Source organism: Leopardus geoffroyi, chromosome B1 (genome assembly GCF_018350155.1).
Source record: "Leopardus geoffroyi isolate Oge1 chromosome B1, O.geoffroyi_Oge1_pat1.0, whole genome shotgun sequence".
Taxonomy (NCBI): domain Eukaryota; kingdom Metazoa; phylum Chordata; class Mammalia; order Carnivora; family Felidae; genus Leopardus; species Leopardus geoffroyi.
The window spans coordinates 148,498,626-148,526,392 of NC_059327.1; the positions used below are offsets into that span (position 1 = coordinate 148,498,626).

The window sequence follows — 27,767 nt, forward strand, 5'->3', positions numbered from 1 at the left end:
GGTAGGCTCTTTGGGTTCTAAAAATGTTTAATAGATTCTGGAAAGGACATAAGTATACTACTTGTTGAGATGTTCTTATATGTGATGTTTTCTTGTGGCTATAAATTTAAGGGAAGTTTAATTCAAACTAGTTGTTCTTTTCTTTCTTTTTAAAGTTAAAAAAATTTTTTTTAAAGTTTTTATTTAAATTCCAGTTAGTTACCATGCAGGTAATAATAATTAGTGTACAAAATAGTGATCAACCCTTCCATATAACACCCAGTGCTCATTACTAGTGCACTCCTTCATCCTTATCGCCTATTTAACCGGTGCCCCCACCTACCTCCCCTCTGGTAACCATTAGTTTGTTCTCTATAGTTAAGGGTCTGTTTCTTGGTTTGCTTCTCTCAAATTTTACTCTGAAATGAATACTTCTTGCAATTATTTGTCCTATGTGTGGGTCTAAAATCTGTCACACAGTCGTTTCATGCTAGGTATGTGATTTTAGTTTTACAAATTTAAAGTTTTAATTATGTTAATAATAATAGAAGTTCAACTTCTGTTTCCTTAGTTCCATTGAGTTTCTTGAATGTGGCTCCTAATGTCTTAGGTTAGATGTTTACTGGTGAGGTCTGTCAATATCTCACTGGGAGAATGAGCCTGCATTTTTATAGCTCTTTTAGGATGATTTCTTTTCCTGACCCGCAGAGGTCTTCCTACCCAAGGGATACTTAGTTGGAGGAGTTATGGAATATTGTTTCCTCCTTTCCAAATCACTCCCATTGTAGAAGGTGTCAATCACTTATTTATTTTGCTCATATGTTCTCTGATTTTCCTTCCTCAACCTTCTTCCTGAGTTCATGGGTTCTAACTTGGATTTTATGAATAGCTATCAGATTTGAGACTAAATTTATTTCTAAAAGTGCCCTGTTCCCCTGAAACAGCTATTGCTCTCTTTTCCTTGGCTTGAGTTGGTTCACTACACTTCTAGTTTTTCTGTCTCTGGACCACCAGGGGGAGGTATTTTCTATCCCTTGGCCTGATAATTTCTAGCAAGTCATATCAATTGCAAATATTGTGGGCTAATAATTTTTTATTTTTTATTTTTTTGAGAGAGATGGAAAGAGTGAGAGTGGGGCAGAGAGGCAGAGGGAGAGAATCTTAAGCAGACTCCACGCCCAGTGCAAAGCCTTACATGGGGCTTGATTTCATGACCCTGGGATCATGACCTAAGGTGAAATCAAGAGTCAAAAGCTTAACTTAGTGAACTACCCAGGTACCCCTGGGCTAATATTTTAAAATACCAACAAATGTTTAGGAATCTTTAAAAAAATTGATAGACCCTTAAAAAAAAGGTCTTAGGTTTAAAGAAAAATTGAACAGAAAGTAAGGAAATTTCCCCTTTGTCCTCTTTCCCACCCCAACCATTGATCTCATTACTAATATCTTACATTGCTGTGGTGCATTTGTTACAATTGATCCAATACTGATACATTTTTATTAACAGTTTTCCATAGTTTACATTAGGGTTCACTTTTTATGTTGTAGATTCCATGAGTTTTGATGAACAAATGTCTAATGACATGTTATCTATCATCTCAGTATGATACAGGATAGTTTCATTGACCCTCTGTGCTCCACCTAGTAATCCCTCCCTCCCTCTGAACCTCTGGCCACCCTGATCTTTTTACTATCTCATGGTTTTGCCTATTTCAAAATGTCATCTGGCAGGAATCATATAGTATGTATTATGCACAGATAGGCTTCTTTCACTTTGCAATACGCACTTAAGTTTCCTTCAAAAGGTGGATTTTTCATGGCTTGATAGCTGAATAATACTTCACTGTTTGGATGTCCCATAGTTTGTTAATCAGTCTTCTACTGAAGGACATCTTGGTTGCTTCCAAATTTAGCAATAATGAATAAAGCTGCTATAAACATTTGTATGACGATTCTTCAGTTTTCAACTCATTTAGGTAAATTCCAAGAAGTGCAATTGCTGGATCATTTATTTAAGAGTATGTTAAGTTTTGGAAGAAACCACAAACCTGTCTTCCAAAGTTGGTGATACCATTTTGCACTCCCACCAGCAACAAATAAGAGTTCCAGTTGCTTCACATACTCCCCAGCATTTGGTATTATCAGTGTTGTGGATTTTAGCCTTTCTAATAGGCATGTAGAGGTATTTAGTTTTTTCTTAAATTTGTAATTTCATGCATATGATGTTGAACTTTTTATCTTTTTCATATATTTATTTGCCATCTATATATCTTCTTTGGTGAGATGTCTGTTCATAGTTTTGTCCATGAAAAAAAATTGTATTGTTGTCCTATTGTTGAATTATATAAGTAGTTTGTATATTTTGGATAATAATGCTTTATCAATTTTGCTACTATTTTCTCCCAGTCTGTGGCTTTTTTTTTTCATTTTTCTAACATTATCTTTGCAGAGCAGAAATTTTTAATTTTAATTTTAATTAAAAAATTGTTAATGTTTATTTTTGAGAGGGAAAGAGGGAACAGGGGGCGGGCAGAGAGAGAGTGAGACATAGAATCTGAAGCAGGTTTCAGGCTCTGAGCTGTCAGCATAGAGCCCGATGCAGGGCTTGAACCCATGAACCATGAGATCATGTCCTGAGTTGAAGTCAGATGCTTAACCAACTGAACCACCCAGGGACCCCTTTAATTTTAATTTTAATTTTAATTTTAATTTTAATGGACTTTGGGTTTTCTTCTTCTTCTTCTTCTTTTTTTTTTTTTTTTGGTGTTGTATCTAAAAAATCATCCCTATACCCAAGGTCACCTAGATTTTATGCTCTGTTATATTCTGGGTAAATTTAGGTATATAAGTCATTTTGAGTTAACTTTTGTGAAAGTTGTAAGATCAGGGTCTAGATTTGTTTTCCTTTTCTTTTCTATTTTGTTTTATTTATTTATTTTTTGCATATGAATGTCTAGTTTTTCCAGCACCATTTGTTGAGAGGATCATCCTTACTTATTTCTGACATTTTTTGTATCTTATATGACAATGATTTTATAGTATCTTTTTTTTAATGTATAGAGAATAAAAAGATAGAAAAGAATAGAAAGATGATTTGGTCTTTCCTGTAGCATTATTGATAAAATTTTATCTTTGGAAATTTAAAAAAGTTTCTTCCAACTTTATAACTTATGCAAACCCAAGTTCAAATGCTAGGTTCTCTGTGACCTTGGACATGTGACTTATACTAAGCTTTAGATTTCCCATAGGTTAAAAGGAATTTTACTTTAAAACCTGTGGTTCTTCTTAAATCTAGACTTGCACTGTCCGATGTGGTAGCTACTCATCACCTGAGGCTATTGAGCCCTTGAAGTGTAACTAGTTTAAATTGAGATGTAAATGGAAATTCTCATTTGATTCCAAAGATTTAGAAACCAAAAAAAAACAAAAACAAAAACAAAAACAAAAAACCCAAAAAACCAAAACCAAAACCAAAACCAAAATCAAACCAAACCAAAGCAAACCAAAGCAAACCAAAAGCAAAAACAAAAACAAAACCGAAGAGATTTTTGTTTGAGTCTAAAATAGACTATTAATTTTTTATGTTGCATATATGTCAAAATATGCTATTACATATATATGTTGTGTTAAATAAAATGCATTATCAAAAATTTTTTAAATTTTTAAATTTAAAATTTTTTAATGTTTTATTTATTTTTGAGAGAGAGAGAGACAGAGAGACAAAGCATGAGCAGGGGAGGGGCGAGAGACAGGGAGACACTGAATCAGAAGCAGACTCCAGGCTCTGAGCTGTCAGCGCAGAGCCCAACAGGGGGCTCAAACTCACAAACCCTGAAATCATGACCTGAGCTGAAGTCAGGTGCTTAACCGACTGAGCCATCCAGGTGCCCCAAAATGCATTATCAAAATTAATTTTACCTACTTCTTTTTACCTCTTTTATGTGGTTACTAGAAAATTCAAAGTGACCTATATGGCTCATTTTATATTTTTATTGGATGGCATTTCTTTAGACTTTGGTATCCATTATCATGTCAAGAGTAAATTAGAATTCCGTTTTCTAAAAATATTCTGTTTTGTACTTCCTAAATAGAATGCCCTAAGTATATATTATTTCCCTCTTCTTTGGGCTCCAAGAAGAATTTGTCATCTAAAAAAAATTTTTTTTGACGTTTATTGATTTTTGAGACAGAGAGAGACAGAGCATGAACAGGGGAAGGTCAGAGAGAGAGAGAGGGAGACACAGAATCTGAAACAGGATCCAGGCTCTCAGCTGTCAGCACAGAGCCTGCTGCGTGGCTCCAACCCACAAACTGCGAGATCATGACCTGAGCCGAAGTCGGACGCTTAACGACTGAGCCACCCAGGCACCCCTTGTCATTTAGAATGAAGTAGATATTATTACATTTTGCCTTTTAATGAGGACATAAAAAGGATTAATGTAAACATAACACAAAGCGCAGGGAAAGGAGGGCAAAGCACATGTCTAGATCTAGGAGACAGAGGTGGATTTATAATGAAGCTAATGAAGTTCAAGTTCACGCTGCAGTGCTCTTCACTTGTATGGGTTCCTTCCTAGCCCCTGAGAGGAGAGGAGGCTAATAATGTGCTCACAGAGTCTTATGTTTTGCAGCTCTTGAAATAGTTAGATATTTTAACCACAACCAGTGAAAACATTTGACTCTCTCACCTTGACTTTCCTTTCATCTTACTCTATCTTGTGTCAAATAGCATTGGGGTGATCACAGGGATTTTGGGGACGGGCCTAAGGAAGGTTGATTTAGGGACATATTGAATTTGGTGGGGTATATTTATATAGATTGTGAATAATTAAGTTGCTCTGGTTGCTTCATTTCGCACATGGCTCTTGGGAATACTCCTAACTGTCCTCCCCACCTCTGCCCCAGCGACTCAACCCACCAAATTTTGGGACACCAAAGTGAAGGCAGTATGAACTTGTCTTGTGGTGCTTGGAAGCAGAAGTACGTGGTAAGGGAAGAAAAAAAAAAAGTTCTGTATGATGTTTAAAGACAGAGACTGGTCTGCGGAAAATTTTACCAATCAGACTGTAAAGTTGACAGCAGGTTTCAGCTTTCACTGGTGCTTTGTTGAATGGGAAGATGTCAGTTGCCAAGAATAGATTTAATACTGCAGCACATACAATTACATATTTACTATAGTTTTTTTTTTTCTTCTTTGGTGGGAATTGAACGAAACTGATTGTATCAAAACTACTGTGTTTGTAGAATAAGAATGAGAAGACCTGTGTGTGAAGTCACACACCTGTGATAGGTCGCCATATATTTTCAATATAATTCCAGGGAGAAGATTAAAAAAGAATGGATGCTACAATGCTCAAAGTTGTTCTCAAAGTTTGGTGATGATCCTTGGGGGTCCCTGGTATCCTTTTGGTACATCAGTGAGTTAAAATACTTTTGTAGTGATACACAGATTATATTTTGCCTTTCCATTCTCATTTTCTCAAGAGTATTCAGTGGAATTTTGAGCAGTTATGTATGTGATATTACGACAGATACATACAGATTGAATGCAGAAGTAGGTATGAGAATCCTATCTTTTTTTTTTTTTTTTTTTTTTTTTAAGTAGGCTCCACACCCAGCATGGGACTTGAACTCACAACCCCTGGAATCAAGAGTCGGATGCTTTACTGACTGGGCCAGCCAGATGCTCCGAGAATTGTATCTTTTGTTATGTCAGACATGAGAGAAATTTCAAAGATAAATCCACTCTTCTCACTACATTTTCTTAATTAAATAAGGCTTTCTCATTAATAAAACAGTATTTTCATTATTTTTATTTTTTTAAGTTTATTTATTTATTTTGAGAGAGAGAGAGAGAGAGAGAGAAAGAGAGAGGGAGAGGCAGAGAGATGGGGGGAGAGAGAGAATCCCATCCTCACTGTCAGTGCAGGGCCTGATGTGGGGCTCAGACTCACGAACTGTGAGATCATGACTTGAACCAAAGTCAGATGCTTTGGGCATCCCAAAAACAGTATTTTTCATGTAAAAATATGTTATTTGTACCAACATGTAATTTATTTATTATTGATGTCTTTAAGTGAATGGATAACTAAACATTTTTAATTTCATATATTCTTTTTTTTTAATTTTTTTTTTCAACGTTTATTTATTTTTGGGACAGAGAGAGACAGAGCATGAACGGGGGAGGGGCAGAGAGAGAGGGAGACACAGAATCGGAAACAGGCTCCAGGCTCTGAGCCATCAGCCCAGAGCCCGACGCGGGGCTCGAACTCACGGACCGCGAGATCGTGACCTGGCTGAAGTCGGACGCTTAACCGACTGCGCCACCCAGGCACCCCTAATTTCATATATTCTTAATCTCTACTGTCAGGAGCACACTGTATACACTGTATGTTAGCCAACTTGACAATAAATTATATTTAAAAAAATAAAAAAGAAAAAAAGAAAAGATGTAGAGAAATATTGGTAGAAGTACATCCACATGGCCATTTTAGAGAATAATTTGCCAATATCTATCAAAATTTTAAACATTAAAATGCATATCCTTTTATCCAGTAATTCACTTTCAGGAATCCATCCTCTAGAAATTCTGGCTCTGGGATGCCTGGGTGGCTCAGTTGGTTAAGCATCTGATTCTTGATTTCGGCTCAGGTCACAAACTCAGTTTCTGAGTTTGAGCCCCACGTTGGGCTCTGTGGGGACAGGGTGGAGCCTGCTTGGGATTCTTTCTCTCTCCCTCTCTCTCTGCCTTTCCCCTGCTTGTGCACTCTCTGTCTCTGTCTCAAAATAAATAAACTAAAAAAAAAAAGTTTTCAATGATCAATTACATGATAATTCCATTAGGTCCTCATTTAATTTTGTTGAAAGCTAAGAACAAGAAACTACTGAGTTGCAAAAGGTTATTTTCATTCTCAACATCAGCACCAATATTTGAAATTCTTTGTTATGTATCTCGGAGGTGTTCTATGACAGAGCAATTTCCCACAGTGAGATTGGCGGTAGGTAAGACATGGTCCTTTTTTGGGTAATGTTGGGAAAGAGACTATGTAAGGAGAGAAGGAGAGAAGGAAGAGGAGACGTGTTCTCGATCAAGGTCAGTCTTTGCAAAACACACATGTGGGGGTTAAGAATGGAGATGTCACCCTCAGAACCATCTGTTTGTAGCCCTTGGAAAGTCTTCATGTTCCTGCAGGAGTAGCATGCTCCAGGAAGACACCCGGTCTAGATTGTCTAACTGGTAATCATACAACTAAACTGATAATTAAAGCACAGAGAGGAAGGATAGGGACAAAGGGTGGATCTCAAAGGACAGATAATTTCAATTGGTTACAAGGCTACTAAAAGTTTATAGTGGTGTGGAGTTCGCAGAGCACTTTTATGCACTATCTACTTGTGTAAACCTTGTGGGACATTTATAGCAGGGTTTTTTGCTCCCATTTTACAGATGAGAAAAATGAGGCTAAGAGAGAATGTGTTCTGTTTTTTTTTTTTGATAATGGGTCATCCAGGAAACCATTTGATAGCTCTTTTAATTAGTATCACATGGCACTAATGGAAAAATAGTTTTGGAAAATTCAGTCTTGATTTACTCAATTTGGCTATGAAAACTTTGACAGTTTGTAAGTATATTATTCATACTCTGCAAATCTGAAACATTGTGGCTAATAAATGGTCAGCCATTAGTAAATCTTTAACCACCTGAAAAGCTTATCATGGCATATATATTTGGATTTGTTCCATACTGATGGGGCTGAGTCAAACATAGTGAGAGATGTTATGAAACCTATCCATGTTTTCCCTTTGTGGGGCTCTATTGTGGTTTCTGTGAATCCTTTCCATTCCTTCCCACTCTGAATGAACTGTGGTGGTCTGAGTTATAAACTCATTCAGACTAAGTTCTACCTTTTAGATGTGTGGAGCAAGAGAATCACTTTTAGTGATTACTTCATGTCATTTCTCACTTTTAGATATACCAAAATAAAGCACTAAACGCCAAAATCCCTAACTCTGTATTTAAGCAACTTGAGGACAGGCAGTGTGATTTACAATTCTTTGTTTCCAGTTCATATTTTGGGAGTGCTTGTAGAAAATTAAAGCTGTGGCTCTTATGGGAGAGAGTGGGTAATAAGTTGGTTGTGAGGAAATCAGAAATTATCTTCACATTGCTCAATATCCACTCCGTGACTGTAGTGCCTCCTACTCCAAAGAAAGCCCTCCATCTGGAACATCATCTAAGTCCTGATGTAATGCAGTTTCTGAAAGGGTCCCATTTTCTTCTCTCCCCAAAGAAGAAAAAAATTCAGTTTCAAAATACATTTAATACGTATACTTTCCAAGTCCAAGGTGGCATAACGTTACATTTCAAAGACAAATTTATCCATTTGTTTTCAGAAGTCATTATTCTCCAGGAAGAATATATTTTCTGAAATTTCAAGAAAGTTAGGTAAACTAAGAGTTTCTTCTGATACTCTCTAGCGTGTCTCCATCTATTCCATGATATGATCAGTGAAAAAGATTTGAGGTGCATTTGAGGCGGCTTAGTTGAAAAAAAATTGAAACAGCTTACTGATTTCCTGGAAGAAAACAAAACACTTTTTAAATGTAGGTAAAAGCATATTGGATTGAAACATTTTTACTTGAGATCAAAATTTCTTTTCTAGGAGTATCCATCTCAAATCATTCTTTTGTTCTTTCCAAGGACATTTGGTTCCAGAGATCTGTACATGTTAAATGATTATTTCTGCTTGTTGGTACTTAAAGAGCTTAGTTTTGCAACATTTCTTAAGTCCCATCTCAAGATAATGGCACATATGTTCACCTACTGTGCTAAATCCTATCTATTACTATGACTATTACTATAGACAGGAAGTATTACTGCTTCCAACACTAGGTTAAGAAGGTTCTGTGTCTCATCCATGATGGGTGAGTGGACAAAAGTATCATGATTGATGAACTGTGACTGCTGCGGACCTGCATGTGTTTGGGAGTCAGAGGGAGGTGAGAAAGGGAAAGGAAAGTCTGTTTCCAAATACTCCCAGATCAGACCTAAGATAGAAAGTATGTTATGCCAGCAACTAAATGTCTCCTTTCTGGGTTGATACAATAGAATTGGTGGCCCAATAAAAATACTCCCTCACAGTACTGGAATCAACTGTGAGTGTTAGGTATAGGGGATCCCTGGTTTTATTAGGATCTGTATTTGTCGAGGCAAGACAACTCTGCTCCCACCCTGCAGATGACTTTCACAAGGCATTTTCCTGGCTCAGAGTATTTACCATTTGACGGCCCTGTGGTGGTTTCCTGGGTAGTGTGCATGCCCCTTCGGATGCCTGCAGGGACCGTCACTTCAAAGTCATCATCTGTGTCACTAGGAGTTGGAGAGAAGCCTTCTGAGGTTCCCTGGATGGCAGGATTCATTCCTGCTTGCCCTGCAGGAAGGATTCCATTCTGGGCATCTGGATTAGCTTGACTGTTGGGCAGGATGGATCCTGGGAACAGGGGCTGGAAAATGAGGCCTGTGAAGATTTGTGGGGCCATTGGCTGGAATGAGGAAGGGAAAATGCAAACAAAGTCAAAAGACACATTTTAATGCTGATCAACCAGCCTTTTCTCCTTTGAGGTTAGCAAATTGAGGTAGGAAATGCAGGACCAGAAGGGTAGAGTCAGGCAAGATAATCAGGATTGGACATTCCTTAGAGGAAATGCCTCCTTCTTTTGAGCAAGGCTGATGCTGGTTTTGTGACTACAATTCCATGTTGTATCAGAAAGGACACATCAGAATCAAGCCAGTCATGGGAAAAGGAATAATGAAAAATTTGCTCATCTCAGATGTATGTGGAGATAGAACTAAGGCAGAAAATCCATACTATTATGCTGGGCTTTCTCTCTGCTCTTAACCTAAATTATAGTCTCTCTTTTGCCCAAAAGTTTTTAAAGTAATTTAAGATACTAAACGTTAATGGAAAAATTAATCCAAGTAGTCAATCAATCCTCATCTCATGGTTGGCATCTCTTCAGGTTTCTTTTGATTTATTTTTCAAAGGCATTGGAATATTCAGTTAGAAATATTTCTCTTGTCATTTCAACCACTTCTTTATTCCTTGAGGTTACTCAACGGAATTCCTCTGGATAGGTCTGTCAGTGATTTGCACACTGGAAATAAATGTTGCTGCCTGCATTTATTTTTTTTCCCCTGGAAAAAATTACTGTAAGAAATTCTTCCTAAGAAAAAATAATTTAGTATAAACTGGATTTGGAGAGAATTCAGCGGGACTTGTTCTCTGAAACCCCTTAGCTCTGATAATGTTGACATTGAGTAAGAGGGGTTGAGGGCAAATAATTAAGATACAGGTCATTTTCTTTGAGCATAGTTCTTAATTGTAAGTTTGTATAAGAATGGCCTGAGGGGGGTGCCTGGGTGGCTCAGTCGGTTAAGCATTTGACTTCGGCTCAGGTCATGATCTCACAATTCATGAGTTTGAGCCCTGCGTCAGGCTATGGGTTGACAGCTTAGAGCCTGGAGCCTGCTTTGGATTCTCTGTCTCCCTCTATCTCTGCCCCTCCCCCACTCACATTCTGTCTCTCTCCCTCTCAAAAATAAACAAACATTAAAAAAAAAAAAAAAAAAGAATGGCCTGAGAAGTTTATTTAAAAGGTAATTCCTAGGCTCTATTGTTAGAGAGATTCTGATTGAGCTATTTTAGGGGAAAATCCAGAAGTCTGCATTTTTTTTTTATCAACACCCTGAGTTGTTTGATTTGCGAGCCAACACTAAAGTTTTTGAAAACACTGTCTTAGATTTACCAGGTACTGAAACCAGAATTAGACTTACGGCAGATGAGAGACAGGAATAGAACACAGATATTTTCAAGCTGGGGGTCATGGCCTCCATAGATTTGAAATAAAGAAGGCAGTAATGCCCATTGTTAAAAAACAAGATAAAAAGAATAGACTATAAATTACCAAGTGCATTCTCTACAGTAAGGGTAAATACTATTTCATGAAGTGTGTCTGTGTGTGTGCATGTGTGTATGTGTGTGTGTTAGCTGCATGAAAAATATAGCTGTTACCATGAGTTTTACTGAAAAGAAGTTTGAAAACCACTGGTATAATGGATCGAAAAATGGCTTTTGATCCGAATATACTGTTTCTTGACCTTAGGACCTAAGGTGCTTGGGTTCTCTGAGCCTCAGTCTTGTTACCTATAAAGTTGGGTTACAACTCTGTTCTTTGTGTTCTTCTGGACTGGCTGGCTCAGTCCGTAGAGCATGCAACTCTTGATCTTGGGGTTGTGAGTTCAAGCCCCACTTTGGGCATAGTTTACTTAAAAATCTGTACTTTGTCACCTGGTGAGAATTAAAGGCAATGTATGTAAAAGATCTACCAAGGTACCTGTTACACAGAATTGGCTTAATGACTGGTAGATGTGGATGTTCATATACCATTGTTGCAGAAAAGCCCCATTACTTGATTTTATTTGTGAACAATCTAGCAAATCTCTACCTTTTTCATAATAGAAAGATTTCAAAGAAAGCTGTCTTCCAAGATACTGCCTCAACTCTTAACTTCAGTGTCATGTTTAGATACTGCATTAATTCAAGTCATTTTTTTTCTGACATGACTTAAGGGGAAATGTATAGAAGTGTCTAATAATGGCAAGATGAGTTTCATTTAGGTCAGCCCTCTAGTTATTTCTGTGTATAGGGAAGGTTCATCCATCACTATAAGATGCTAGAAAAAACATATTTTCATAAAATTAAAAATTTAAGCCAAGAAAATGAATCTTTCTTTCAATAAATATCAATATGTATATTATTATACATTGTATGACTTTTGATAATTTAGAATCCTAGATTTTAATCTATGCATTTTAAAAATATGCATTGGATTTCTGGATAGAATTGAATTTGATATCAATATAGAGAAAACAAAAGCTAAGTCAAATGAATGGAAAAGTATCTGGAGAAGGATAGTGAAATCTTCAGCTAGACAAAGGATAACTTAATACAAGGACCTATAAAAATGTTCGGTTTATAGAAGCATGCACAAGGGTTAGCGGGTGTGGTCAAAAGAGATTGTGTGGGGACAGAAAGAAGGATTGTGATAGCAGGGAAAAGAATTTGAAGTGCTCGTAATTTTAATAATTTTATATAATTTTATATTTTATATAAAATTTTATATAATTATATATGTGTGTCTGTGTGTATATATATATGTATATATTTTACCAATTCTTCTGAGCTTAGGATGGTACCCTAAAAGGACAATAATAACACAAGTTATTAGACAAATTTTAATATATTTGAAGCAAGATATGTATAACATAACTTAAAAACTTAAGATACTTATAAAATTTGTAAAGAGACATTTAAAAAATTTCAACAATATTTTAACTGCCTCTGTGACTTGTGTCATATAATTCAAGCTGGCATATGATATTGGACTGCTAACACTTATTATCTGAATGATGTGAAGTCTTCTGCATTTAAAAAATTATAAATGTTTCTATTATTAAGTAATACATGCACATTGGAGGAAACTTGGAAAATGTAGAAAGCAACAAAGAAAAAAAGTATAATGCCATTGTACAGAGTTGGATGGATTTTCTTCCAGATGTTTTTCACACATGTCTTTTTTCCATAATAGAAGTTATGTCATTTATATAATTTGGGTCTTACTTTTTCTTTTAATACTATATCAATAATCATTTAACCTTACTAGTGACAAAATCGAATAAATAAATATCCTTTTGGATGGTCACAAAGTATTTGCTCTATGTTGTACCATTTACTCAAACATTTCCTTTTTGTTTAAATTTAAATTGCATCCAGTGTTTTTCTCCACTACAAATATTATTATTTTGATGGATATGTTTGTAAATAAACTTTTGCCATATTTCAGATTATTTCATTTGAATGTGTTCCTAGATGTGGAATTAAGAATTGATACGAACCAGGGGCTTGGTTAAGCATCTATCATCTCATGTCATGATCTCTTGGTTCATGGGTTCAAGCCCTGCATTGGGTTCTGTGCTGACAGCTCAGAGCCTGGAGCCTGCTTTGGGTTCTGTGTCTCCCTCTCTCTCCCTGCCCCTCCCCTGCTCCTGCTCTGCCTGTCTCTCTCTCTCTCTCAAAAAAAAAAATATTGTCGTTAAAAGGTTGTTTTGAATACTGAGATAGTATATAACAAATAACCAGATGCCTAGAACAGTGCCTGGTGTGTAGTAAATGCTCAATAAGTGTTAGCTCATTACTATCAGTGTTCATACAGTGCAAAGTAAACAGGAAACTTGGCAACTATCTGGTGAATTGAGGCAGGATGACATATTTCACACTAAACTGATTTAAAGTAAAAATCACATTGCAAAACAATCTTACCTGGGCTCCAAGGTGTGCTACAATAACTGGCAACATCTGGAAAAGAGTGAAAAATTCAATAAAAAAATATGTTCCAAGCAGATGATATAAATATAGGGACTTTCTTAAGAGTATACAATATGCCTTGAACAAATATTTGTTACCAATGTATCAGCTACAATCATAGAGGCCCATCGAGTTGGATGGGAACTGGAACTCATCTGATGTGTAAAAAGCAGATTCAACCCAGAGGGATTTGGAAACTAGTCCAAGGCAGCACATTAAGGAGGTAGAAGTTACTAAATTGGATGAGCAAAAACTAATTTTGGTCTCAAGCTATCTCCAAACTGAAAGTTATTACAAGTAATCATGAGGATAAAATGCATGTATTTCTTTTATATGGCACCTCAGAAGATACACTAAAAAACAGATTTCTAAAATACAAAGATTTATTGAAGCAAATACATTTAGTCTCATAATGATTACCTGGATATTTTGCTGTTAAAATAGAGCACTGGTAGAAAATGATGGATGACGTTGTTCTATAATCTTGATACTGGCAGTTCTTAGAACTGAGTGAGAAATACTTTACTGGTCACTGATAATCACACGAATGTTATTGATATGGAGAACAAAGGCAAAAGAAATGTAGATAAAATTAAATTTCCACATAACCTGCAGCCCACTGACAAATACTTGAGGCTGGCAGAGTATGACATTCCTATAGGAACTCCCAATCTTAATGTTAATGCTTTGCTAGAGGAAAAAACAACCTTAGCTTGACAATAGCTAGGCCTCCAGGATCCTATAAGTCTTCTTTAACATATGAAAACCTTTTGCGAACTTTTCTTTTTCTCTGCCCCTCCCAACTTAAAAGTATATAAACCAACAGCTTCTTACAATCCCCAGGACAGCCCTTTCTGCCCTCAGTCCTGTGTCCTGGTGCTTTAAATATAACCACTTTTTTGCACCAAAAATGTCTCAAGAATTCTTTCTTGGCCATTCACTCTCAGACCCCCACTTCAAATCACATCATTATGAAGTTTTAGTTGAAAAGATTTTGGTGAGGGGGTTGGCATTCTCTAGTACTCTAAGAGTTAACCTAGAGTTTGTCCAAGAGAACTAGGCTTTTAAAGTTTATTTTAATCTCTATAGAAATTCACATAGTGTCACGAAAGTTATCAAAATGGGGATTTTAATACTAACCACACCAAAGATGCAAAAGTCTTATGAAATGGACTCTTAACTTTGTTATTTCCCAAGATAGTTTGCACAGTAATATCCATAATGCCAAAAGGTACATGCATTTAAGTATATACATTTAAGAAAAAGTTTTACTGTCAATCAGATTCTTGATTACTGACAAAACAACTGAGTAATCTTCAGAATGGCAATGGCAAAGTGGGTTGAGGGGAAGGGGTGCTCAGGATTTGGAAAAAAAGCATAATTAAATTTCTTCTTTAAAGGCCAATTTGAAGGAACGAAAAGATAAAAACAGGAAACCACAGATGTGTAAATAAAAAGTTTAATAAAAAAATAACTTAGTTATTAACCAGTGTAACAATAAGGAGAAAAAATTTTTATAAGTTTTTTGGTAGAGAAATTGTTTGAAATAAAAATAGCTAACACTTCTGAGTGTTTACTGTGTGGTAGGCACTGTTCTAAGTGTTTTATGTTTATTTACTCATTTAATTCTTATAATAGCCCTAGGGGTAGGTTCAACTTTAATTCCTATTTTAAATCATGAGGAAAGTGCGCCACAGAGTGGTGAAGTAACTTGACCATACATGTAGTGACTAGGGAGCTGGGATTTGACCAAAGTTTTATGGTTCAGGAGTTCACTCTTTTTTTTTTTTTTTTTTTAATGTTTACTTATTTATTTTGAAAGAAAGAGTGTGCATGCAAGCAGGGGAGGGAAAGAGAGAATCCCAAGTAAGTTCTGTGCTGCCAGCATGAAGCCTGATATCAGGTTAGAACCCATGAACCCTGAGATTATGACCTGAGCCGAAATCAAGAGTCAGATGTTTAACTGACTAAGCCACCCAGGCACCCCTAGCGTTCTTAATCATGTTGGCTTTGGGTTGATTAATGAGAGCTGTGGACATGTGCCCAGGTTTCTGGCAGAGGATATAAGCTACTCTGCATAGGGAGAGGCAGGCTCCAAGGAGCTGGGGCAGCACAGGAAGTCAGGTATGGGGACCCTTGGTGGTGGCATATCCTGGAGACACTGAAGAATCCCTACTGAGAATGGGGATTGATTTATATTATTGCATGTTGGGAGCATGCAGTGTCAAACCCAGTCTACTGAATCTTTAGTAACTTCTGTGGTGCCTACTAATGCTTTTGACTCCAGTGGATGTTTGTTGGTGAATTTGAAGATGTACTAAATTTGACTTCAAGGTTGAAGCAGGGTGACAATTGAAACTGAAGCTGGGGAGTTAGCATATGGATTATATCAGGGGCATGTGTTAAGGAGATTCTCATTTTATTTGCCTGTCTCTAGTCTTTTAAGTCTTTCTCTAATATGTATGTAAGAAATAAGCACTGACTGATAGACAAGATACATCTCAATATTAAAAAAGAAATGTAAAAATTAGTTATGTCACAGAATTTCACAAATATGAATAAATGAAACAGTATAGAGTTCCCTGTGTTATTTTGGATAAATGAAAGTACAGAGAAAGTACTTAGTTGCATATGACATAAAACTTGAGCAGCTTAAAATTATTTTGTCAGTTAAACTCAGCTTTGATTATAATTACTAATTAATTTAGGCTAGATCTTATTAAGACCTGGAGGTGTCCATAGTGATAGGAAGATTTTAGAATATATTGGTCCATTGTTGAATTCATGTTTCATAATTTGGGAATGTGTATTAAAAGTCTTACATATTTGTATGTCTTTGGATCCCAAAATTCTGTTCCTAAGAACTGGTCATAAGAAAATAATCATTGACATGATAAAAGACTTAGTTAAAGGATATTCACTGTAATATTGTTTATAGAAGCACACATTTGGGTGAAAAAAACCCCACAATTTTTACAGTATGATGGAATGCTAAGCAATCATTAAAAACCATTTTATTAGTGAATATTTCAAAATACAAAGACTATTAAAAATATATTAAGTGAAGGTGGCCTAGGTGGCTAATTGGTTAAGTGTCTGACTTGATTTTGGCTCAGGTCATGATCTCATGGGTTTGTGGGATCGAGCCCCCTGTTGGGCTCTGCACTGGGCATGGAGCCTGCTTAAGATTCTCTCTGTCCCTCTCTACCACCCCCTCTCAGAATGGATGAATAAACTTAAAAAAAAGAATTCTATCATATATGCATATATATATATATATATATATATGCATTTTCTTTAAAAAATGTACAATACTCATATTTTCTTAAAAAAATGTACTTACATGTGTAGAAAAAGGACTGGAAGGTCATACCCTAGAATGGTGACAGTGTTTAGTTCTGGCTGATAGGATTATGAGTGAATGTTCTTTTTCTTTTTGCTTTCTATATTTTCATAATTCTATATAAGTTACACCAACTATATATGTAATACGTAAAAAAGCTTCTACAAAAATGAGACCATTATGTGGGAATGATAAGGGCTGAGTTCATGTGTTTATCTATGAACAACTTAGTCTAGCTGTAAAGGGATCATTGTGTTTTTCTCCAGAGTCACTAAGCTTATTTAGAGAAGTTTTAAGAAGGTAAAACTTGGACTTTGTCTGTAGGTAAAATGCAACACTTCTGACAGAAGTGATGCCCCATGTATGTCATTTATATCTTAGTGGGGGAGGGTTTTTCAGGGTTTTTCCTGAAAGCAAGTAATGATGGGAGGGGAAAAGGAACTAGAGAGTCATTGAGCACTTGAGAGGAGGCATGAATAAAGGGCATAAACAGGAGACTGGATTTGCTGGGAATAAACTTTATCCATCTCTTGATTTCTCTTTGGGATGATTGTGGTCACCCAGGAAGTCCTCTATGGAAAACAGCAAGCAAGAAAAGAATCCTGCTACCTCTCAGTTTCTCCCCTTATATTCTTGACTTTTCAGTCTTCCACAGCTCTTCACATTTCCCTGTTACCCACTACGAATGTATTCTAGAGAGGGTATGGGGTTGCGTGCTTGGCTTTCCTTGTGTGTTTTCATCAAGAACTAAATTGCCAAAGATGTTCCATGTTCAATTGGACATTCCTCTGTAAATTTCTGGGTGAAATTTTCAAGAACCTTAAAAAAAATTCTTTCCTCCCCTTTAGGGTTCCACCTGATAGAAAATGCTCCCCCTTGTTGAACTGAACTCCTGTTTTGAACTTACTTGGGCTTGCAGTGGCTGTTGTGTATTCAATCCCCCCAGGGTCAGTGGGAGGGTCTGGGTACCAGGCGCCAGCCCTGCAGGAGGATTTAGCTGTAGGGCAATGAAAAAGATTGTTATTGTGTTGTTTCAGGTTGGCCATTCAAGAAACCAAAATGTATTTGCCAAAGTTAAAATATGTTTAAAGGACGGGTTTGCTATGCAAATATATGTGTTTAGTATGCAGACCTGAAAAATAGTATGCAATATATTATTGCTTTAGGAATTAGGTATAGAGATGAAGTTCAAAGACTTACTTAGTGTACTAGTACAGCCATAAGGTCCAGGACTAACTTTCCCCATATTAAGTTTTCCTTTGGCATTTATTTTATTTATTTATTTATTTAACGTTTATTTATTTTTGAGACAGAGAGAGACAGAGCATGAATGCGGGAGGGTCAGAGAGAGAGGGAGACACAGAATCTGAAACAGGCTCCAGGCTCTGAGCTGTCAGCACAGAGCACGACGCGGGGCTCGAACTCACGGACGTGAGATCACGACCTGGGCCGAAGTTGGACACCCAACCAACTGGGCCACCCAGGTGCCCCAAGTTTTCCTTTGGCATTTAACCCATTTTCTTGAGGATTACTTAGGTGATTTTATCCTCACTTTCCCCTTTTGGCCGTAACAATGGTTCCTGGGATTTTTTGCTAGCTTTCTTATAAAGAAATTAATTCCTTTATAGGTATCCCCATAAAAATTGTGAAGGTCACAGTGAAATATCTAGTCTGAATGTGGTTTAATACTATGTTTCAATCTTAACAATCAAAAAAGGAATTTATTATGTTTCCTCTCCCACAGTAAACCATACAGATAACCCATGAGAAGAGTGAGGATCTTTCTACCCCTTCTAGTTTTCTCTTGTCTCTAGTTTTCTCTTGTCTAGTGGTCATAGCGTTTGTGTGGGTGTGTGAACACTGTAGGGTGCAGTGAGGAAAATATGTTGGAGGAATGTGTAGAGGGGCTTGAAGGAGAGATAAAAAGAACAAAAGCAGCAAAGACACGAAAATTTGATTAATTCTTTTAGAAACCCTCTTGCTAAGTAAAACTTTGAATGATGCACTGAAGAGCATCCAATGCTCCTACTTTTTTGTGTTCTCTTTCAACTTATCTACAATGAATGTGTGTGTGCGTGTATGTGTGGGAACACACACATGGACATTAAACATTACGTATTGCATTTAACAACAGATATTAAAATGATATAAAAGAGTCTTACCAGCTGCAGATCTGCGCCCAGTGTGATCATCTGTGTCAGCGGTATTAGACTTAAAGAGGGGAAGACCTGCAGGGCATGGAAACTGATGTGAGACCAGAGCTTGTCTGTTGCCACCATGCCGTCCGTGCTGGATATCCTCAAGTACGTATACTCCCATTACAGGTGGATTTAGGTAGATTTAGGATGAAGGTAAATGGAGGTGAAGCTTGACTCCTTCCATGGCCCTCAGAGGTGCCCTAGCAATGTGTTGAGTTTAAAAGTGTGTCAGTGCACCTGGGTGGCACAGTTGGTTAAGCACCCAACTCTTGATTCTCTGGATAAAGCCCTGTCTCAGGCTTTGTGCTGTCAGTGTAGAGCCTGCTTGGCATTCTCTCTCTCTCTGCCTCTTCTTGCTCTCGCACTCTCTTTCTCAAAATAAATAAATATTAAAAAATATGTAACTTACTCTCATTTCTTATCTCATAGTAAATTATACACTTTAGTACTTAATTTCACATAGCTAATTTTGTCTTCTTTTGCTTAAACAGCATCCCCAAATTGTATAAGCTTCAGGTTCCTTAGGGAGTGAGATGGGCTCCTGACTTGAGTGTTCTCTAATGTCTACAGACTAAAAAGAGAACTTTGGACTTTGTTGTTATAGTACTATTTCACAACATTTAGAGGTAGGTAAGGAGAGATCCTTTAGAGCAGAACCAGGGTTGGATTGAGAAGGTGGAAGCCAAGAGATGATGCAGTTTTTTTTTTTTTTAATTTTTTTTTTTTTAACGTTTATTTATTTTTGGGACAGAGAGAGACAGAGCATGAACGGGGGAGGGGCAGAGAGAGAGGGAGACACAGAATCAGAAGCAGGCTCCAGGCTCCGAGCCGTCAGCCCAGAGCCTGACGCGAGGCTCGAACCCCCGGACTGCGAGATCGTGACCTGGCTGAAGTCGGACGCTTAACCGACTGCGCCACCCAGGCGCCCCAAGAGATGATGCAGTTTTCAAAAACATTTAAATATGTTTTAAAGAAACAGATTTTACAGTGATATAAGCTTATCAGTAACAATGGAACTTAAGAGAACTATATGGAAATATGCAGTTATTTTTATAGATTACCTCTTAATCTCTGCTAGCTCTGGCAGATATCACATACGACTATGTCACAGTATTTCAAGGACATTGATGACCACGCTTTGTCAATAGGTGTAGCTATTGCTTTACAGAGTTTACTATTGGTTGCTAAACAATAAGACAAAAGAAAAAGAATGAAGATATTTTGCTTTTCTTGCTCAAAATTTTCAAAAAGTATATTAGTCCTTTTTGTTTTTTCTTCCCAAAAGGAAGCCTTTCTCTCTTGTTCGGGCATAAGACTATGTAAATCTTGATTTTAAATTCCTCAGTCTTAACATGTTTCCTTTGTTGGCTGCAAATGTTCTGCATTGTAGGACTCTTACCTGATTTAGCTGCTGTTGGTTTAGAAGAGTTGCCTGATCTAGAGCCAGTTTTGTTGGAAGTCCCAAAGCAGGGTTGAGCTGTGTCTGCAATTAACAAATATTAGATGAGGCAGGAATGTGTCTGAGATTTTGTATCCATTTATTTCCAGGATGTTACAAGTTGTCCCAAATGCACAGATGTCTCTGGAGAAGTTTTAGTTCCCTGGAAAGTTTGGTGTGTGACAGGGGATGGAATTGTAGAGTCGAAAAATGTGAGACCAGAGGGGTGTGGTGGGGAAGGGTCTACTGTGGGGTTGGGCACATAAGTTTCTTATGGTAGTTCCTAGGCTTCCTTTTCTGTAACTGCCTTCCTCCTTTTTTCAGGACATGAAATACATAATCTGAACCTTAACTCTGTAACATTTGCTTTTTCTCAATGTCTGAAGGTAAGCTGCCATAACTTCTACTCCGTTTTCATGAAGCTTCCTGCTTCTGTCTTGTGCCTGACAAATCATTTCATGTAATGGAGATTCAATCTCCTTCTTGGCCTCCTAGTGTATTAAGAATAACCATCTTGCGGCACCTGGATGGCTCAGTAGGTTGGGCTTCTGGCTCTTGGTTTTGGCTCAGGTTATGATCTCATGGTTCAGGGGTTTGAGCTCCTTATCAGGCTTCATGCTGATAGTGGTGAACCTGCTTGGAATTCTCTCTGTCTCCCTCTCTCTGCCACTGTTCTGTTCTCTCTTTCTCTCAAAAATAAATAAACCATAAAAAAATAGCCAACGTGTAGGGGTGAAATGTTCTTGACATCCATATCATCTGGTTGTATGGTTTTGTTCTATAGACGAGGAAACTGAGGTCCACAGAAGCAAAGTTACCTGCCCAAGGTGATACGGTGAACAGCAGAGCCATCCACCAGGATCCCTGCAAGTTCTCTTAGTCCTTGAAGAAATAAATCCTTTTTCATTAGCTTCTCTGCATTCAGGTAGAAGCTCCCTGGCCAGGTTGACTCCAGTTTGCCTATGCTCCCCGCTGCATCCCAGAGGGCAGCGTGGTATGGCCCTCCAGCGCTGCATCAGCCATTGGGTAACTTGGGTATATCTTGAAGCTTCTACTGACTGGTTTCACTCTGGACTTACCCCCTCAGTTGTAAGAAGTAAGATTGTCCTTAGAGGTCCTCTTAAGCTGTAAGATTATGTAAGTGTGTTTTTCATCCCCTACAATCTATTGTCAGCATGGCAGCCAGAGTGGTTCTTTGAAAACAATAGTCTGGTTCTTTCACTTCTCTGCTCAAACTCTGCATTGACTTCTATTTTCACTCAGAGTAAAAATCAGAGACCCTACAATGATCTGAAAGTCCTCTTGCCCTGGGCCTCCAGTGTCTCTCTGAACTTTCCATCCCACCCCATTTCCTTTTGCTCACTCTGCTGCTGTCTTTGGGACAGATGTTTGCTGTCTTTGGGACAGATAAGGCTCATTCTTGTCCTAAAACCTCACCTCTACCTGTTCCTTCTCTCTGCAATGTTCTTACCCCGGACATTGGCTCACTCCCTCACCTGCTTCAAGTCAGTGCTTGAGTGCACTGTTTTATTGGTCAGGGTCACTTACCCTGGCCTTTCTCCTAAATATGCAACTTGTCCCATCACCAATGTGTACCCTATTCCCAAGCTTTGGATCTACTAAAAACAACCACTAGGCTGTTTGAAATGTCCACATTTAAAAATTGATTCATTTTTATGGCTTTATGATAATTTAATAAATTCATCTACAAATAATAAAAAATACTTTGTCTATGTGTCATGATTTTTCATTTGGTAAATATCACTACTATACCTTATAGACATGTCAGTGTCACACCCCACATCCCCTGTACCACTCACACTGCTCTCACGTCATTGGTTGTTAGCAATCTGCATTAACCTGCATGCCACTCCTGAGTCAACCTTGCATGATAGCTGTGCTCCTGGAAAGTTTTATTTATCGTGAGTTTTTACAAGTAGTATGGTAATTTAAATACTCCATAGACACCCTATCTAGAAAAACTTGTTGGTAAATTTGTTTAAAGTGAAAAATCCATGTTTTGTAAAAGAATTACTAATTTACCTTGTTTCAAATTATTTTTTTTGTGGACAGCTTCTTTAAAGAGGGATGTAGGTATATTTGGAGTGAAATAAGGAGATTGGTTCTATCTTCTACCCATAAATTCACCCTGTTCATCTTCTTCATAGAAGTAATCATAGTTATAATTTATAATTTAACATTTCTTTAAAAAATATTTAATATCTACAATCCTTGTGAACACCATGAAGGGTCATGTCTTCCCCTCTGCCCTCCATTATTGTGTCTTCAACAGCTAGCACAGGATTGGGTACATAGAGAGTTTTCAGTAAGTATTTGTTGATAGCATAGATGATTATAGACATGTCCAGTGAGTTCAACTATAAATGGGTTTTTTTGATTCTTCTATTTCACAGAAAATTCCTTCTAATTTTTTCTCAGTGTACATGCTCAAGCAGCTCAAATGGTCAAAGGGAAGTCCATTGAGAGATCCAAACCACCCACATGTACGTCTATAAAATATTGGAGGACAATTGAAGTATGTGTTAGAACACTGGTGCTCCTTCCTTTCAAAAACTTGTTAAATGTGAACGTATTTTTCGGTGAAATGTTCTAAGTAAAAAATGTTAGCCACTTTGTAATATTCCCTTGCTGTTGTGCAATTTGATAACCTTTTTAGAGTTTATATACTTGCATAATTTGGTAGCCTTTTCAGAGTTTATATAGTCTACATGCTTCGTGCTTCCAATTAAGAAAGTCAGAAAGTACAGTCTACCTCTTTAGTCATGAAAAAATAATTGATCGCCAAGAAAGTCTTAAATTATTTTTGGAAAGTAAAATAATTATCTACTTTGAGTAGGTATAATTTAAGCATTCCTCCCCTCTCCCCCCGGTTTCTACCCTATTGTTCTGCCAAAATAATTAAAGTTCTATGTTAGAGTGGATGCATTTTTAAAATCTAAGAATTTGAAATATGCACTAAACCGTATTAGTTTATCATTTTTCACTTTGGAAAATAAAAACAGAAAATGAAGGGAATGGGTTACAGGACAGAGCAGTTTGGATGGAATGCAGGAAGAAAGGTCTACAAGCAGGGGGTGCTGCTGAGGCTGGTTGGTAATAAAATAAACATATTGCACTTACTGGTAATGACTGAGTTGATCCTAGAAGATAAAGCAGTAGAATCATAGTCTTCATGTTTCAAAATGCTGCCTATAATAACAAAATGATGTCACTCTTTCACTCTATTTTTTCCCCCTTTTCAGAGAAGATTTAAAAAAAAAAGTTCTATTTGAAATATCATCAGTTGATGTTACCTTTCTCTCCACTCAGGAAATATACAGGTGAAACAATATTCAAAGTCCAGTTGATTTCTCCAGTTTCTGTGTTGAATAATTTTACCCTTGTATGAGTTGTAAGTTTGTAGAAGGAATTTAAACTCAATTCCAGGAGGCTGGCAACTGAGACACCAATCAGGACTTAGCTGTCTGTGAAATCATTTGGTTTCTCTCATTTCCCAACACTTCATTAAGTGAGTTATTAGCTGCAGACATCATATTACCCAATGTCTACCATTTGAATAGAGGGTATTTCAGGAAGACATACCTTGTGCAATTAAAAAAAAGTGCAGACAATAAAAAAAATTACAATCCTCTTTCACTTTCATCTCCCTCCCAAATGACTTTCCAGATGTATGTTTTGTCATGTTTGTAATGTTATGTGAACATATAAATCAAACATCAGAATGTACAGCTTTGTATACAGTTAGAAAGTGAGGCCTATTATATATTGCTTTGCAACTTTATTACTTAAATAATGGACGACTTCAGGTGTCAGTACATTTAGATTTATTTCATTTGTTTAATGGTTATGTTATATTATGTAACATTTCTTTTTGATGGACATTTAATCTACTTCCATTGCATTTTGTAATTATAAAAGTGGTACAATGAATATCTTTATAAAATTTGTCTCACACATGTGGGAGTATTTCTGTAGGTTTTAATCTCAGAAGTGCTGAATTAAAAGATATCTATGTTTTAAATGTTAATAGATATGGCCAAATTGTCATCCAGAAATGTTCAATTGCCTGCTTTACTTTAAATGAGGAGAAAGATACTGAAACTTAAGCAAAAACACAGGTGTCCACTGAGGTTTGTTTAACAAAAAAAGAAATAAATGAGTGCTCATCATAGGTTTTCAGGGTCCCAGGCTACACTGGGAGTTTTTTGAGATGTGCCACCTCTTTAACAATATTTTTATGGAAGTTGGTTGGGTCTATTCAACAACTTCCTTTTTTTAAAAAAAAGTTTTTTTTTAAGCTTATTCATTTTTGAGAGACAGAGAGACTGAGTGTGAACAGGGGAGGGACAGAGAGTGGGAGGCACAGATTCTGAAGCAGGGTCCAGTCTCTGAGCTGTCAGCACAGAGCCTGATGTGGGGCTCAAACTCACGAGCAGTGAAATCATGTCCTGAGTCAAAGTTGGATGCTTAACTGACTGAGCCACCCAGGCGCCAGGTGCAAATCAGTGATGAATCTGTGTTTGCCAAGATTTCACATGGGAGGCCATCTTAGATTTGGTTTGTTTTAGGGTCCAAGTGTCTGTTAATGGAAAATTGTCTGAGGCGATGAGGCATTCCAAAGAAATTTTCTGTAGCTATTCAATTCATTACACAACTAATTTTTATTATTGTCAGATAGGGATAGGAATACTGTCTGGGAGGGAAGCACAAAGGTTAGCAGTTGTATGTATGGTAAGTGCAATAATAGGAACAATCACATGTATGAAGGACAGCAAGGTTAATTTTGTTGGGGACAGAAAAGAAGAACAAGCTTAATAAGGAGGTGACTCTCAGCTCAGCTGGGTTTTGAAGGATAAAAAAAAATTCATTAAGAATGCAAGCAGAACAGCTAGGCAGACCAAGTGTCCAGATATGGAGGAATGATGTTATTGTTTCCTACCACTGGAACAAAATGGAGTGAGGGTAGCAGTGGAATACAAGGTTGGATAGACACCTAATTGTAATCTTCTGTAGCATTTTGTTTGCTTCTATTACTCATTTTGGCCCTTGGTTAGACATTATCTTATTGGGCTCCTTCATTATTTCCCAGTTATATGTTTCTCTTGAATTGGATGGAGAGTCTTAGGATCTTATCTTACATTTGTTTAGTGTCTTCTATGTTAATGACATTGCAAAGCACCAGATGGTCACCACATGTCAATGAATAAACGGTAGATGTATAGGTCTTTGGAACAAAGTTGAGGTGAAAGAAAACTTCAGGGAAGAGATGGGGTTTTAAATGGATTTGAAGAATAAATATAACTGGTGAGACAGAGAATAGTCTGGAAAGGGGGTGAAATTGAGAGGAGCAATGGAATATAAGTGCTGACAGATGTGAAAGGGAGGCAACTTTATTTATGTTCTCACAGGCTTTCATAGATACAGTCAACTCATTCCGTTGTCCAGTCAACTCATTCTCCCAACTCATAATTCAGCCTGTATTTTCTCTGTGTTTTCCTAGCATCATTTCAGAAATAAAAGTGAATGCAAGGGACAAAAATCCCTGCCCTCATGTAGCTTACATTTTGGTGGGGGGAAACATTAAATATTCAAGCACCCTTATTGTATGGGAGGGAGCCCACAACATTAGGGCAGCTACTTTCCCTGGACACTATTTTCTTTTCTTTTTTCATTTTTTTAGATGTTTATTTATTTTTGAGAGAGAGAGAGAGAGAGAGAGAGAGAGAGAGAGAGAATGTGAGCAGGGGAGGGGCAGAGAGAAGGAGACACAGAAGCAGGCTCCAGGCTTCCAGCTGTCAGCATAGAGCCTGACATGGGGCTCAAACCCACCAACTGTGAGATCATGACCTTAGGTGAAGCCAGACACTTAACTGACTGAGCCACCCAGGCACCCCTTCCTGGGCACTATTTTCAATGAATGTGTTGGAAGTGAGACTTCCTTATTATTATTATTATTATTATTATTATTATTATTATTATTATTTTTCTTTTTGGTGAAGGCAGAGTTGAATTCTATGGCCCTGTTGTTTTCTGGGCTTAAGTGAGGAGGCTAGTGCTTTACCCCTGGCCTAGAGTATAGTGCTAGCAAACAGTTTGTTGGAACTGAATCACTGTGACTGTCTGGACATTGGGTGATTCAGGGGACTGACAGTGCATCCAATGTCTCCTGCAGACATGCCTCCAACCCCAAGTGGGAATGAGACACGCCTTAGCTCGAAAACTGAGCAGTCAGTGAGATTTGACCAAAATAAACAAGGGAAACTCAGAAGGCTGAGTAATTTTCTTAGACAAGAAATTTTAAGTCTGAAAGCAGATAACTTACAATAATATAATTATGGATTTAAGTGGCAAGAAATATGTACTATAAAAGGAAATAAATTCCTAAACCATTATAAAACTGAGAGACATCAGCAAAAACAGTGAGGTAATTTATTTTTCTGAAATGACTTAGGCTATCAGGATTCATTAAACTAAAGATGATACCTTTTAGACTTGTAGGTCTAGACATTTCTTGATCTTTCTAATTGTTTTTACTTTTGTGTCTTTGAGTTATGCACCTCTTTGAGAATCTGATAGAATCTATACACCATCTTCTAAGAAAAAGGGCACATTTGCTCATGAATACTATGCATATCAGAAAGCTTTAGAGGTTTTGTGGGTCTCCTGATAGCCCAGGTTAAGAGTGTCTAGTGTAGAGGAATCTTTCTGGACACCTCTAATAATTACGTGATCCTTGAGCTTTCTGGGCTTTCTCAAGTCAAGTAATCCAGTGGATGTGGGAAGATCTGGAATTACCCATACCCAAGGTTCTCTTTGTGAATCCTGGTCTAAGAAGACCCTGTTTGTCAATGAAAGGATAAGGCAAATTGGAAACCTTCTCTCTCTCCTCCCACCACTTGATAATTCAACCACAGTGTTAAAAGAATTTGAGACACATGATGGCTATTAACTATATCGATAGCTTGACTGAATAAATCAAATAAATGAATAATTGGAAACTGCAGTTACTATTCCATGATGCAAGGTAATTCCAATGACACCTATTAAACATAAACCTAAATTAAAAAAAAAAAAAAAAAAAAAAACCTAAATTGAGCTGGGCCAGGCATTGTACTTGATGTTAGGACACAAAAGTAAGTAAGACAGAATCTCTGCTTGAATTCTTGTGGGAAATACTGCAAGTATTTGCTCATGGTCTAACATGCAGGTAAAATGGAAGTGTGTAGTAGGGGTCAGAAGACAGCCTTAGAACATTTTCGTCTTATTTCTCTACCTTTGCTCTTGGTATTCCCTCTGCCTGGGGTCTCACTTTTCATCTCTGCTCTCAATGTTCTCTTCATCCTTAAAGATCCTTCTTTATGCTACAA

The 27,767-nt window shown here is 37.3% G+C and overlaps 1 protein-coding gene across 2 annotated transcripts; it reads right to left on the reverse strand.

The window, feature by feature from the left end:
• Positions 1-8,277: 8,277 nt before the first annotated feature.
• On the reverse strand, positions 8,278-23,775 carry AMTN (amelotin). Of its 2 annotated transcripts, XM_045450339.1 has the most exons (9): positions 23,694-23,775; positions 23,521-23,589; positions 20,341-20,424; positions 18,906-18,971; positions 17,651-17,740; positions 13,356-13,391; positions 12,207-12,233; positions 9,255-9,519; positions 8,278-8,552 (listed from the first exon to the last, which is right to left on the reverse strand). In XM_045450339.1, exons 2-9 carry the CDS (start codon positions 23,572-23,574, stop codon positions 8,542-8,544), a joined length of 633 nt encoding a protein of 210 aa, XP_045306295.1. In that variant the 5' UTR covers positions 23,575-23,589; positions 23,694-23,775; the 3' UTR covers positions 8,278-8,541. The 2 variants fall into 2 exon arrangements, with proteins under 2 accessions (XP_045306295.1, XP_045306296.1); XM_045450340.1 differs by lacking the exon at positions 12,207-12,233.
• Positions 23,776-27,767: the final 3,992 nt, after the last annotated feature.

Excerpts from the sequence above, each read along its gene's own strand:
- AMTN (XM_045450339.1), bottom strand. The coding sequence starts at position 23,574 with ATGAAGACTATGATTCTACTGCTTTATCTTCTAGGATCAACTCAGTCA. Across the intron at positions 20,425-23,520 it reads GATCAACTCAGTCATTACCA|ACACAGCTCAACCCTGCTTT; the intron begins GTAAGTGCAATA and ends TGTTAATTGCAG. Across the intron at positions 12,234-13,355 it reads TAGCACACCTTGGAGCCCAG|GGTACCATCCTAAGCTCAGA; the intron begins GTAAGATTGTTT and ends TTGTCCTTTTAG.